Genomic DNA, 12300 nt, shown 5'->3' on the forward strand with positions numbered 1-12300 from the left:
ATATAATCCCCACCTCTGTCTGTCAATCAACAACCAACACCACAACCTGTGCAGAGCTGTGCTGCACTGAGCCTAACACACACACACACACACACACACACACACACACACACACACACACACACACACACACACACACACACACACACACACACACACACACACACACACACACACACACCAGCACTGGACTCAACAGCAGTACTTGATAAATAACGCCCTCATTCTGTGATAATTTACACTGGTTTAAATATGACAGCTTATATGACAGCGGTATCAATAACCAATGCTCAGACTACTTAAGAAATGAAAAGAGAACAATGATCCCAGGAGAGCTCCATTTGTTCTTGTCTTCTTTCTGTCTCTTCTGCTTTAGCTACATGAATATCTCCCATTATGTTCTTTGTGTATTGGTATGCAAAGTAGTAGATCTCAAACCGAGCACTTTGAGTACTTTGAGCACTTTGTGCACTGGATTACTTGATATGCGCCTTCATGAGTCAATCGAGTCAATCTCAAACGCTAGTTGTCAAGACATTGAGGGCTCCACTGTGTCCTTCGAAAGCCTCTTTATTGAGTGGGCATCCTGTGCCAACTCGGTGGCCTTGGCAGCTTCTTCCCATGAATCTCAGCATGTTACCTAATGTACCAACAACAACACTTCGCTCTCAAAAACGTTTCTGAATAAGTCAACATAAATCAAGAAATTTGTAATTATTGTGTAAGTTTTGCAGAGGAGGACTTAGTCGCACAATTATACCTCTAGCGAAGGAGTTTAGTGCTTGAAGGAGCGGTATTTCTGACGTTTGATAATGTACACAAAAACATGTCCATTACATTAGCTTGCTAGCTAGCTCTAAAGCGTCTATCATAACAATGTCTATGTGTAGCAGTGTTCTAGAATATTGGACCATTGGCTTTCATACTTTTCGAATTCTCAGCATAGCTCAAGCAATTTCTCCAACTATCAACACATTCAAATGAATAGAGGACATGTACCGGAGCCGCGTTGTTTGGGAATTCTGGTGAGGTGCGCGTTCGGGCTGTTCTTCCCCTGCGGATGGTTTTGCTATTTTGTTTTTACGCGGAAGCTAGTGGCTATGTCACAATGGGACGCCGGGCTATTACGTCTCAGCCACTTCATATGAAACAAAAGAGCAGCTAACCAGTTAGTGGAACACCAAATGCAATGTTCCTTCAATAAGCTAGCTAGCTAACGTTAGTTAGCTTAGCTACTGTAGTAACAGTAAATATATCAATGAACAAGTTTTAATGAAGTAGCAACTGCATGTTCTGCACTGAGTCAGTGCAGTATTGAGTCAGCTGCTGCTGTGCTGTGTGCTCAGATGTACCACAATGGTACAATGTAGCGATTGGTGCTTTTGAAACATGCAGAATTAGCCTACGGACGGACTGCTGGAGAACGTCTACAACTTCATCAGCAGCTGTCAAACTATTATAAATAAGTGACAAGCTAAACTCTGTTTATCAGTGCAGTGCCCCAAATCCTTAGCTAGCTTAAATTCCATCCCCGTGTTTGTCAGGGAAGCAGCAGGCAGTCTACAACAAACTGTCGAGAGGGCATCGTCTTAATGCTCATTTTGGTCAAAACACTTGCAGACATCAGCAAGTGTCCACTCAATAAAGGGTTTAGGGGCCAAGTGTTCGGTTTGAGATTTCGCCATAGTCTACATGTATGCTGAGACTGTATAGCTTATCACCTAAAACATTTCCTACTACTTAGGGTACTTTAGGCATCATGAGTTGCTGTTGTCTTTTTCAATTTTCTAATGTAAAGTAAAAGATATCCTTACAGAGCCTTACAGCATGTGTATACCACACGAAGCACTACCTATGATCCCACATAGGCTTTAGTGTGGTAGCCTATCTATGCCTTTGGGACCCTGGGTCTCTCCATTACTCACGCTGTCTAAGAGCAGGTAAGCCACCTTGATACCCAGCTTGTTATGAGCCACTGTTGTGTTGCTTTGGTTTCAGTGCCTGGCTCAGCCTTCCATTTTAATAAGAACTATGTGAATGATGATGGTGATGATGATGATGATGATGTGCATGCAGCAGGGTTACAGTTACTAGTTACCAGTCCAAAATTGTAATCAGTAACATAACTTTTGGATTACCCAAACTCAGGAACGTAGTCTAATTACTTTCAGTTACCTTTAGATTACTTTCCCCTTAAGAGGCATTACAAGGAGACAAAAATGAGTATTACCAATTGAAAGACATCTATTGTAGAATAATCAATGTTAGAGTTTACATAGCTGGCCATATATAGATGTTGCATTTTACTTTATGGGATGTTTAGGCTATATCTTTACATTAAAAACTGAAGTCTGTCACATTTACAGTCATTCCAATTAATTTAATACCCCCTTGATCTTTAAGAAAATGACTTGGAAATATAGATTAGCATAATTGTTTTACCTGTAAGGTGCAAATAGCTAAATGAGAGAGCAGCAGTGTGATTCACATCAACACGATATGTAGGTGATATCCTTATTACCACTGCTGTCGTCCTCACCTCCAAGCGTTTATTCAAATTGGATAATCTTTGGATGACGACAGCAGTCGCACCATTGGAAGACATAGCTTGGACTGTAACCTACAAAAGTCTATTCCTGCTCTTTCCCCGCGATCCATCAAACGCATTTGGTGTGTCATCATAGTGGTCTCTGACTTGTGGTCAGACTCGCTCAGGCTGAACAAACTTAAGCGTGAACATTTTTTCAATGCTGAATTGAATGTCATTGAGAAAACAGAAAGGTGTAAAAAAAAATATCTAAAAATCACATACATCCTTTCTGAATTCAAAAATAATCCCAGAAGTAATCATCTAGTTTTTCAGAAGTATCTGTAATCTGATTACAATATTTTTGCTGGTAACATAACGGATTACAGTTACAGTTCTTTTGTAGTCAGTTACATGTAGTCTGTTACTCACCAACCCTGGTAAGCAGTGTGTGAGTGTGTGTGCGTGTGTGTGTGTGCGTCTGTGTGTGTGTGTGGATCACAGCACAGTGAGCAGCAGCTGCAGGGCTGATGATATGAGGCAAGACAGTAAAGTTATAAAGGTGTCACGCTCAACATTACAACCTCTGTGTCATTGGTTTAACATTGCTTTCAACTGAGAACGGTGACTATGTAACGGGTGAGCATGTAATGTTAGTACTTTCATGTCTGTATTAATTTCAAATGAATAATAGATCGCTGTGTATAGTTATTCACAGTTTATGAGTGAGGCACCGTTTGTTCGATGCAGCACAGTCTGTAAGCCGGCACAAAGGTCACCACATAGAGATATCTGAACTATCTGAACTCAGAACTGCAACACAGTGCCATGGTGCTCTAACTCTGGCCATACCTTGATATGTGTTGTAGAAAAGGGATGGGCAGAAGACGGTTTAAACAAAGATAGGGTGGAGAGAGTGGAAGGGAGAGAAAAGCAAAGAATGATTGAGAGAGAATAAAATGGAGAGAGAGAGCGAGAGAAAAATGGTGAGATCCAGTGGAGAAGATTGAACCTCAGCTCTGAACTACATAAAAGTCCAAAAGGGGAGACGGTTGATATCAGACTGGTATACTGTATCTGTGGTATTTGTACTGAGGGAGAGAGCAGCCAGACTGGAGATTGAAAAATATTAGGTGAAAATAAATTATGTATTTTATGAGATTAATGACATTTGTACCTTTGTCAGGATGACTCCTGTGCAGTCAGTTATGATCAAATTTTAACAATAAACGTTTCATCCTGCTGCTCTGTGGACCATTTCTGCCTACTAATGTAGCTAGACAGAAATAAATACATAAACCTTGATTGGAATATGAGCAAGCTGGTGTGTGTGTGTGTTTAATGTGTGTGTGTGTTTAATTTGTGTGTGTGCAAGTGCGTGTGTGCACTGTTACAATCGTCAATCAGCCTGAAAGAGAGGGAGCAGAGGCAACAAATTACCCAGCAGCCAATAACAAGCTCAGCTGGGAATTGGTCTCAAATCAGTCTGTTGGGCTAGGATTCCACACTATTTCCCTCAGTCTCCGTCTCCGTCTCAGACTAGACACACCACATGGCACAGGTATCACATCAACATCTGAAAAATAACTATGAACTCAGAAATGATTTACACCTAATTCTAAATCTGTCTTCAGTAGTCTGTTTGTTTCTCTCTGTCATTTTCTCTCTCTATTCCTCTTCCTTATACCCCTGTCTTTCTCCTTTCCCCTCTTCATTTTGAGTGTAAAATAATATTTGCATCTCTATTGAACCGATCTGTAGCTCTATTAAACCTATCATGAAAATGCATGGGTGGGAACCAGTTCAAGCTAGTCTACAATCTCCCGACAATCTCTCCAAGGTTACTCTTCAAATCTCTCCATTCAAACTAACAGAGCACTCAAGGCCGTCCACATCTCTACGGAAAACAGAGATAGAGAGAATGAGAGAGGGATGGAAGAATGGAGGGATGGTCTTGCAGAGTGGAGTGCTTGAAAAGAAAAACAGAATGGATGCTGTCGAACAAACCACCTAAGCTTGACCATCACCGCAAGGATATAATGTTGTGAATAGGGTCAAACACAAAGAAGCATGCATGCAGCATGTTCAGGTAACTGCCAAAATAAAGGAAACACCAACATAAAGTTTCTTAATAGGCCATTGGGCCAGACACCCTGGACCCAATCCATGTGTGAGAATTCTGTCCCCTCCAAGCTCATCACCAAGCTGGGGACCCTGGGATTGAACACCTCCCTCTCTAACTAGATCCTGGACTTCCTGACGGGACGTCCCCAGGTGGTGAGGGTAGGCAACACCTCCACCATGCAGACCCTCAACACGGGGGCCCCTCAAGGGTGTGTGCTTAGTCCCCCTCCTGTACTCCCTGTTTACTCACGACTGCGTTGCCGCGCACGACACCAACACACCCATAATCAAGTTTGCTGACGACACAACGGTGGTAGGCCTGATCACCAACGGCCTACAGGGAGGAGGTCAGAGACTTGTACCAAAGAGCTGATCGTGGACTACAGTACAAAGAAGGGAGAGCACGCTCCCATCCACATCGAAAGGGCTGTAATGGAGTGGGTCGTTCCTTGGTGTCCACATCACTAAGGACTTAACTTGGTCCACACACACCCGCACAGATGTGAAGAGGGCAAAACAGCGCCTCTTCCCCCTCAGGAGGCTGACAAGATTTGGCATGGGCCCACGGATCCTCAAGCATTTCCACAGCTGCACCATCGAGAGCATCTTGACTGGCTGCATCACCACTTGGTACAGCAAATGCACCACAAAGCGCTACAGAGGGTGGTACGGACAGTCCAGTACTGGGGCCAAACTCCCTGCCATCCATGACCTCTATATCAGGCGGTGTCAGAGGAAGGCCTGAAAAATTGCCAAAGACTCCAGCCATCCAAGCCATAGACTGTTCACTCTGCTACAGTACGGAAAATTGTGCCGGAGCATCAACTCTCGGACCGACAAGGTTCAAGACAGCTTGTACCCCCAAGCCATAAGACTGTTAATTAGTTCATTAATGCACTGACCCTATCTTGCACTGACTCTATGCACACTCACCAGACTATATTGTATACAGTCCCTTCGGGAAGAATTAATATCCCTTGACTTTTTCCACATTGTGTTATGTTACAGCCCTTTTCAAAAATGTATACAACATTTTTTTATCTGCAAACTACACAAAATACCCCATAATGACCAAGCGAAAACAGTTTTTTATATATTTTGGAAAATGTATTAAAAATGATAAACAGACATACCTTATTTACGTAAGTATTCAGTCCCTTTGCTATGAGACTCGAAATTGAGCTCAGGTACATCCTGTTTTCATTGATCATCCTTGGGATGTTTCTACAACTTGGAGTCCCCCTGTGGTAAATTCAATTGATTGGACATGATTTGTCCAATCAATTTGTTCTTAACTGACTTGCCTTGTCAAATGTGTTGAAATATCAATGAAGGGTCTGGCTCGTGAGACTGCTTTGAAATAAATATTAATCACCAAAGCTTTATTATATGATCAAGTTTGGAAGCAGCAAGAACAGAACATCCCCTTTGTATCCTTATTTTAGCCAGCTCCCGTTATTATTTTGGACGTGCGTGAAACCCCCATCCATGTGTCCATATGCTCAACAAGAGATAACCCTCGTATTTAGAAACATTTAAATGATTTCCCTTGTAACAATTGCTTGTGTTCTGTTTAATATGATTAAAAACCAAACTTATTAGAATGGTTCATCGTCCTTGGCTTTATGGTGAGATTGTCCATCCATGGCTTGCATGCAATACAATTTATAAAACATTATATTAGGGAGCCGTATTCATGGTGAGTGGACATACCCAGCTCCAGTCAAAAGTTTGGATTTACGCAAAAACCTCCATAGTCTAAGTTGCCTAAATATTATATGCCCACGGAGAGCAATTATGGTGTCTGTAACTGTATTTAGGCAAAGGCTATTTAAAACAAGTTTTGTTTTTATTCAAATTTGATTGGAATTATTCACTCTTTTTTAAGCCTTAACCTTAAGAGTCTATTGACGCACCCATGCATCAATCTAACATAATAAAGAAAATCTGTTCTATCTACCCCATCCGCCTATGTCGGCCTTCAGCATCTGTAGTGGAAGGTGGCCGAGCTACAGCGGTGTTTGTCAGACCATGAGACATCCCGAAATGTTGTCTTCTTACTAAAACATCTGTAGCGTCCAAACTATTACGACCACTCTATGGAAAACACAATGGTGTTCTCCGTTTTGCTCTACAACCCCCACAAGAGTGGGACTCGTCTGAAGGTAACCCATACAAACGAATGGAAGTATGGAGGTAGTTTTGTGCCAACAAAAATATGGGGTTAAATAGGTGTCTAAAAAAACAAAAAATGTCTTGAGCTTTCTTATATATCTATGGGCTATAGAAGTAAAGGCCAAATTCAATGTTATTTTGATAAACCTAAAGAGGTCCCAAAATTCAAGAATTAGACTTTTAGAGGTTATCAGTAGTGAATTTAATCTTGCTTACAGACAACGCTTGGCATGTCCATGACTCAGACATGGCAGACATAATGCAATTTACAGGCCTACCCGCTATATCAGTGCGAAGGCTATTGAAGACATGCCATTGAGCTTCTTACAATGTGGACTGCAAACATGTTCAACATATTTAGCAAAGATGGGATAGGCCTACATATATTTGGTTTCTGTAAGCGATTTAACAAACTGGGCTATAACGGACTAACATTCAAATTGGAGGTGATGACAACGCAATACATAAAATACTATAAATGCACAACTTGAAGTAACCACATATTTAGCCATGGAGCACGTTCTAATTGGCCAGTGAGTGGTCAAGCCTCGACACACCTATGACCCAGACCTTTCGCGCCACCGCCAGCTACTGAGCCCATATTTCCGGTTTTGAAAATAGCACAAATATTCCCGACACAACCCCAAACCTATATTTACCAATGCATTAGGTTTGTTAAAATAGAGCCCCAATAGTTTATAGTTTTAGTTCAATTGTATTCATAATCCACAATCATGATGAACAAAATGTTTAAAGTCCAAAGCGAAAACTAATTTGAATAGTCCAGGTTGACTTCAAAACAGGTCGGTGATCGCCCTGGTCATAGTTCCCCTACAGATGTAAGGTAATTTAAGCAATAGAATTATAGTGTGATAAACGACATGGTTTGTTCCTCACTAAGTGCATTCGGTGGTGCTCTCTGCAATGTTTTCACCTTGCATGTGACACAATGGGATCTCTACTGGTTCCTCTCTTACTCCCACACACTTGGCCATACACAAGTACACAGACTGGCATCTGCTTGGGGCCCTAAAATCAATTAGTCCGCCCCTGCTCCCATCCCTTGTCTCTCTCAATGCACCTGCCTCTGAAGAGCTAAACAGCACCTGTTTAAAATGCTAATGCTGTCATGCACTATGCTCCAGTATGAGGGTGAAACTCTATGTTGTGGATGTAGACGGGCTGTCATGCGTGCATTATGCATGGGAAACATAAGCAGGCAGGGATCCATCAAACTCAAATGGGAATAGTTGATTTATCATACTGTAATCTGCACGAACACATAGGTAATAAACATAAATATGGTACTGAGATACGGTATATGAATGAGAAAGAGGAAGGAGTTTACAGTGAAAAGATAAAAAAATATACAGTACCAGTCAAAGGTTTGGACACCTACTCATTCAAGGGTTTTTCTTTATTTGTACTATTTTCTACATTGGAGAATAATAGTGAAGGCATCAAAACTATGAAATAACACATGGAATCCTGTAGTAAACAAAAAGGTGTTAAACAAATCTAAATATATTTTCGATTATTCAAAGTAGCCACCCTTTGCATTGAAAGCTTTGCACACTCTTGGCATTCTCTCAACCACCTTCATAAGGTAGTCAACTGGAATGCATTTCAATTAACAGGTGTGCCTTGTTAAAAGAACATTTGTGGAATTTCTTTCCTTCTTCATGCGTTTGAGCCAATCAGTTGTGTTCTGACAACTTATTTCTTAGTATTGATGTCTTCACTATTATTCTACAATGTAGAAAATAGTAAAGATAAGCCCTTGAATGAGTAGGTGTTTGACTGGTACTGGTCATATGAGATGAGTAAAACGGTATGTAAACATTAAAGTGACTAGTATTCCAAATTGTTTTACATTGTGGGCTAATCATGTTAGAAATAACACACACACACAAAAAAATACTGCAAAGTTGCTTAGGAGCAAGAAGCAGAGCTGCCATGTCTGTCGGCGCCATCTTTGGAAGGAGGTGATAGGAAGAGATTTGCCACAACACAAAGCCTTCTTGTTATTAGTTCATTTTAAATTAAAATGAAGACTGTTGAAATGAATTACTCGAATTAGCCTAACTTCAACACCATGCGCTGTCCACCTCCCGATTGATTGTGCCGCGGCTGACACGTCACATTTCAGCACCACAAAGCTGTCATGGAAATGACTCGAATCTGGCTTATTGTGAGGTCAATAGCTGATAAAAAGCCTCATCATAGGCAACGAAACATGTTGTTTCATGGTCTTTGGAGAGGGAACATCAAAGGTGCAAGTGTGACGAATATGATCCCGGAGCCGACGGCGGCAACCCATGTGGGTGCTGTGGCATAGTCTAGTGTTTAAAGAAAGTATCAAAACCCCTTGATATGGGAGGCACATAGAAAATGGAACACTTTGCATTTATATTTTTGTTCAGTATACTGTATATAGGAAAACCTGCAAAATAGCTCATGTAAACCAGGGAACGATGCACTACGCTCCCCTGTGCCCAATAAAACTCCACACAACCCTCCCCAAAGCAAAAAACGAAGTTACACCACCCTCCCCTATTTTGAACCCCCCCAGTCATTTTCTGTTGATCAGAATAAGTGAAAGTAAGTGAGAGTATCCACACTGTCTCTGCTTCCCTAGGGACCTCTACAGTATGTACCTCCTGTTTTCCCATGTATTAATGACAGGAGAACCAGCTGCAGTTACAGCAGTGGGAACAGGTGGGTCTGCAGCTACGCGACATAGCCTCTCCCTTTGATGACTACACGCCATTTAATTGGCCATGTTTAAACCCCCTGTCGACAAGACTTCTTGTCCTTTAATGTTAATCAAAAGACTGTACTACGTCTGTGGAGAAGACTGAAGGGATGAAAAGATGAGGTTACATCAAATGGAGTCGCAATGGCCTCAAATTCACAGTCTCGTTGGAGAGCAGCCTGTAAAATCAGAGAGATATAACTACCTGGGATTTACACCTACACACTCCCACCATCATCACCATCACCATTATAATCATCCTCATCATCAGAACCATCTCTGACCTCACCATGAGCTCTATTTCAAAATGGTATATTACAAAACAAGACAGAGCTGTTGTAATGTTATTCTACACAACTTACTGGAACAGCTTATCAAGTCACCTCAAATAAAACAAATGGAAAGAAAGACACAGAGTGGCGGTTAGATGAGGCAGAAATGGAGGGAGGAGGAAAGGATGGAGTAGGTTAGACGGTAATGGGGAAACGGAGGGAGAAAGTGGACATAGATGTCAATGAAAGAGAAATGAAGGAAGTGAATAGAATGGCGGGGTGCCAGTGGTTCGACTATGCCAGATATATAGAGGTGGGAGGAAGGAGATGGAAAGAAAAGCCTTTATGTAGTGTTAAAAGTTGATGAGCTCCGCAGACAGGACTGACACGGGACTGAGTCTTACCTTGATGTTGTCAAAGGAGGCCTTGTTAGTGACGTCGTAGAGCAAGAGGAGAGCTGCGGAGAGGACACAGACATAGAGCATTATCAACAGGCTATCTATGGATGGCTTCCACTGGAATCACTATGATGAGACTTGAGAGAAAGTAAAGAGAGAAAAAAACTCAAATGGAAACGTGTATTTGTGGACTTTAAAACCTTTTAAAATTGACCTTTAATATTTGGTGTGATGTCATGAAATGAAAACAGGAAATAGAATAGTGTAGAACTTCCATCTGAGGTTGGAAATTATGAATATAATCACATAATCAGCCGAGACAGAATGATCATGCTTAGACCACGGTGAGCTTGCTATATTCACAGCCCAGATGGCTTGTACCACAGTGATATAAAAATATTAATCAATACATAACAATCATGACATTTCCACCTTTTTGAGGTCAATACAGTACCTACAAATTTAGAAAAAAAATATTGTCCTCTTAGCTCATGTAACAGTGACATGACAGGTTGTACCTAACATTTGGTGCCAGAAAGTATACCTCACATAAGGGTGTACGGAAATCATTCCACAGGGACTGTGGACTGAGCTTTTTGATCCAAACCCCTTCTCCAACCTGACGCTCCGCACTTCCCTTTGTCATTTCACACTTTTTTGGGGTGGGGGGGGGGGGGGGGGGGGGTCTCTGAAGGGTGTATAATATGCTGTAATTACCGCATGGCTGGGTAGAATGGAGCTGTAGCCTGCTCTCTCTCTCTCACTGATAACACAGCAAGGATTATTTACACACCACCGGTAGACAGGAGAGAAAGAGAGAGATATGTTCTGTCTACTTGTGTATACAGCCTTGAACAGAACAGAACAGGTCTGAATGCAGCCGTCTTTATCGGCCTCTAACAGACGAGTGAGAGGAGAAAAAACACACCTCCTCTCCTTCACCCTCTCTGACCTCTCCTGTAACAGTAAGGTACTGTAGAGGTGGAGGTCCCAGTGGCGACTGAGGTAAACTATCACTCACTTCATTTGTGTTTATTCTTCATTTGTATTTTATTCAAAACATCCCTAATTTGTCTGAGAAGAAGGACACCTCTAATGGAGGGCTGAATAAAATAAACAATGCGAAACTATATGTCTTTGTGTCACGCGAAGCGGAACCCAAGAGCCCAAGAGCAGACTCAGACGAGGTAACCAAGGTATTTATTGAAACACGGGGGGATGATTAAGTGCAGGCCAGGTGAAGCTCGAGCGGGTTGCTGGAAACCAGGTGTGGAGGCTGAGGCTGGAGCGAGAGGTGTGGGGACAGGGTAAGCAGGTCCGGATGGGAATCCAAGGGAGCGTAGAATCCAGGACAGAATAGCAGGACTGACGAGAAGTCTGACTGGAGACAGGGACCAGAGTCAGAGCGTGCAGAACTGTAGCGGAAAACAGCGTCAGGCAAGGGAAAACAGGCACAACATGAACATACGGCTAGAAGACTGACTGAGCAGAGATTATGATCTGGCAGTGTGGAAGTGGCAGGACTGAGTATTTGTAGAGGTCTTGATTATGGAACAGGTTGCAGCTGGTGGGGATCTGCTCTGACTCCAGCACACCTGTCTCCGCCCACACATACAGGGAGAGGGAGCGAGTACTGGGGAGTGGCGGCAGGTCAAGGCAACACCGGATGAGCACTAGAGGGCATGGCAGGAGCAGATGTGACAGTACCCCGCCCACATCCAAAAGCCACCGGACGGTATAGGCAGGAAGGTCATTGATGAGCCGAGGGGGTGGAGGAGTTGCTGCAGGAGGATACAGGGGACTGGAGCAGACAGGTTTAAAATCATGGACACATGGAAGGTTGGGTGGATCTTAAGAGAGTTTCAGGTGCACAACAGAGAGGTTAATGACACAATCAATCTCAAAGGGACCAATGAATCAGGGGGCAAGTTTCCTGGAAGCCACTTTCAAGGGCAAGTCCTTCGACGAGAGCCATACCCTTTGGCCTGGAGTGTAGACTGGAGCTGAGGCACGATGACGGTTAGCTTGGGATTGCGTCCTGGCGAAGGC

The 12300-nt window shown here is 42.6% G+C and overlaps 1 protein-coding gene across 1 annotated transcript in view; it reads right to left on the reverse strand.

The window, feature by feature from the left end:
* Positions 1-12300, reverse strand: part of LOC120029304 (ras-related protein Rab-26-like) — an 80336-nt gene that overhangs the window by 17360 nt on the left and 50676 nt on the right. Inside the window, exon 5 of the mRNA XM_038974524.1 lies at positions 10258-10310. Within this exon, the coding sequence (XP_038830452.1) occupies positions 10258-10310 (53 nt within the window). The remainder of the gene's footprint in view (positions 1-10257; positions 10311-12300) is intronic.

Source organism: Salvelinus namaycush, chromosome 35 (assembly GCF_016432855.1).
Source record: "Salvelinus namaycush isolate Seneca chromosome 35, SaNama_1.0, whole genome shotgun sequence".
Taxonomy (NCBI): Eukaryota; Metazoa; Chordata; class Actinopteri; order Salmoniformes; family Salmonidae; genus Salvelinus; species Salvelinus namaycush.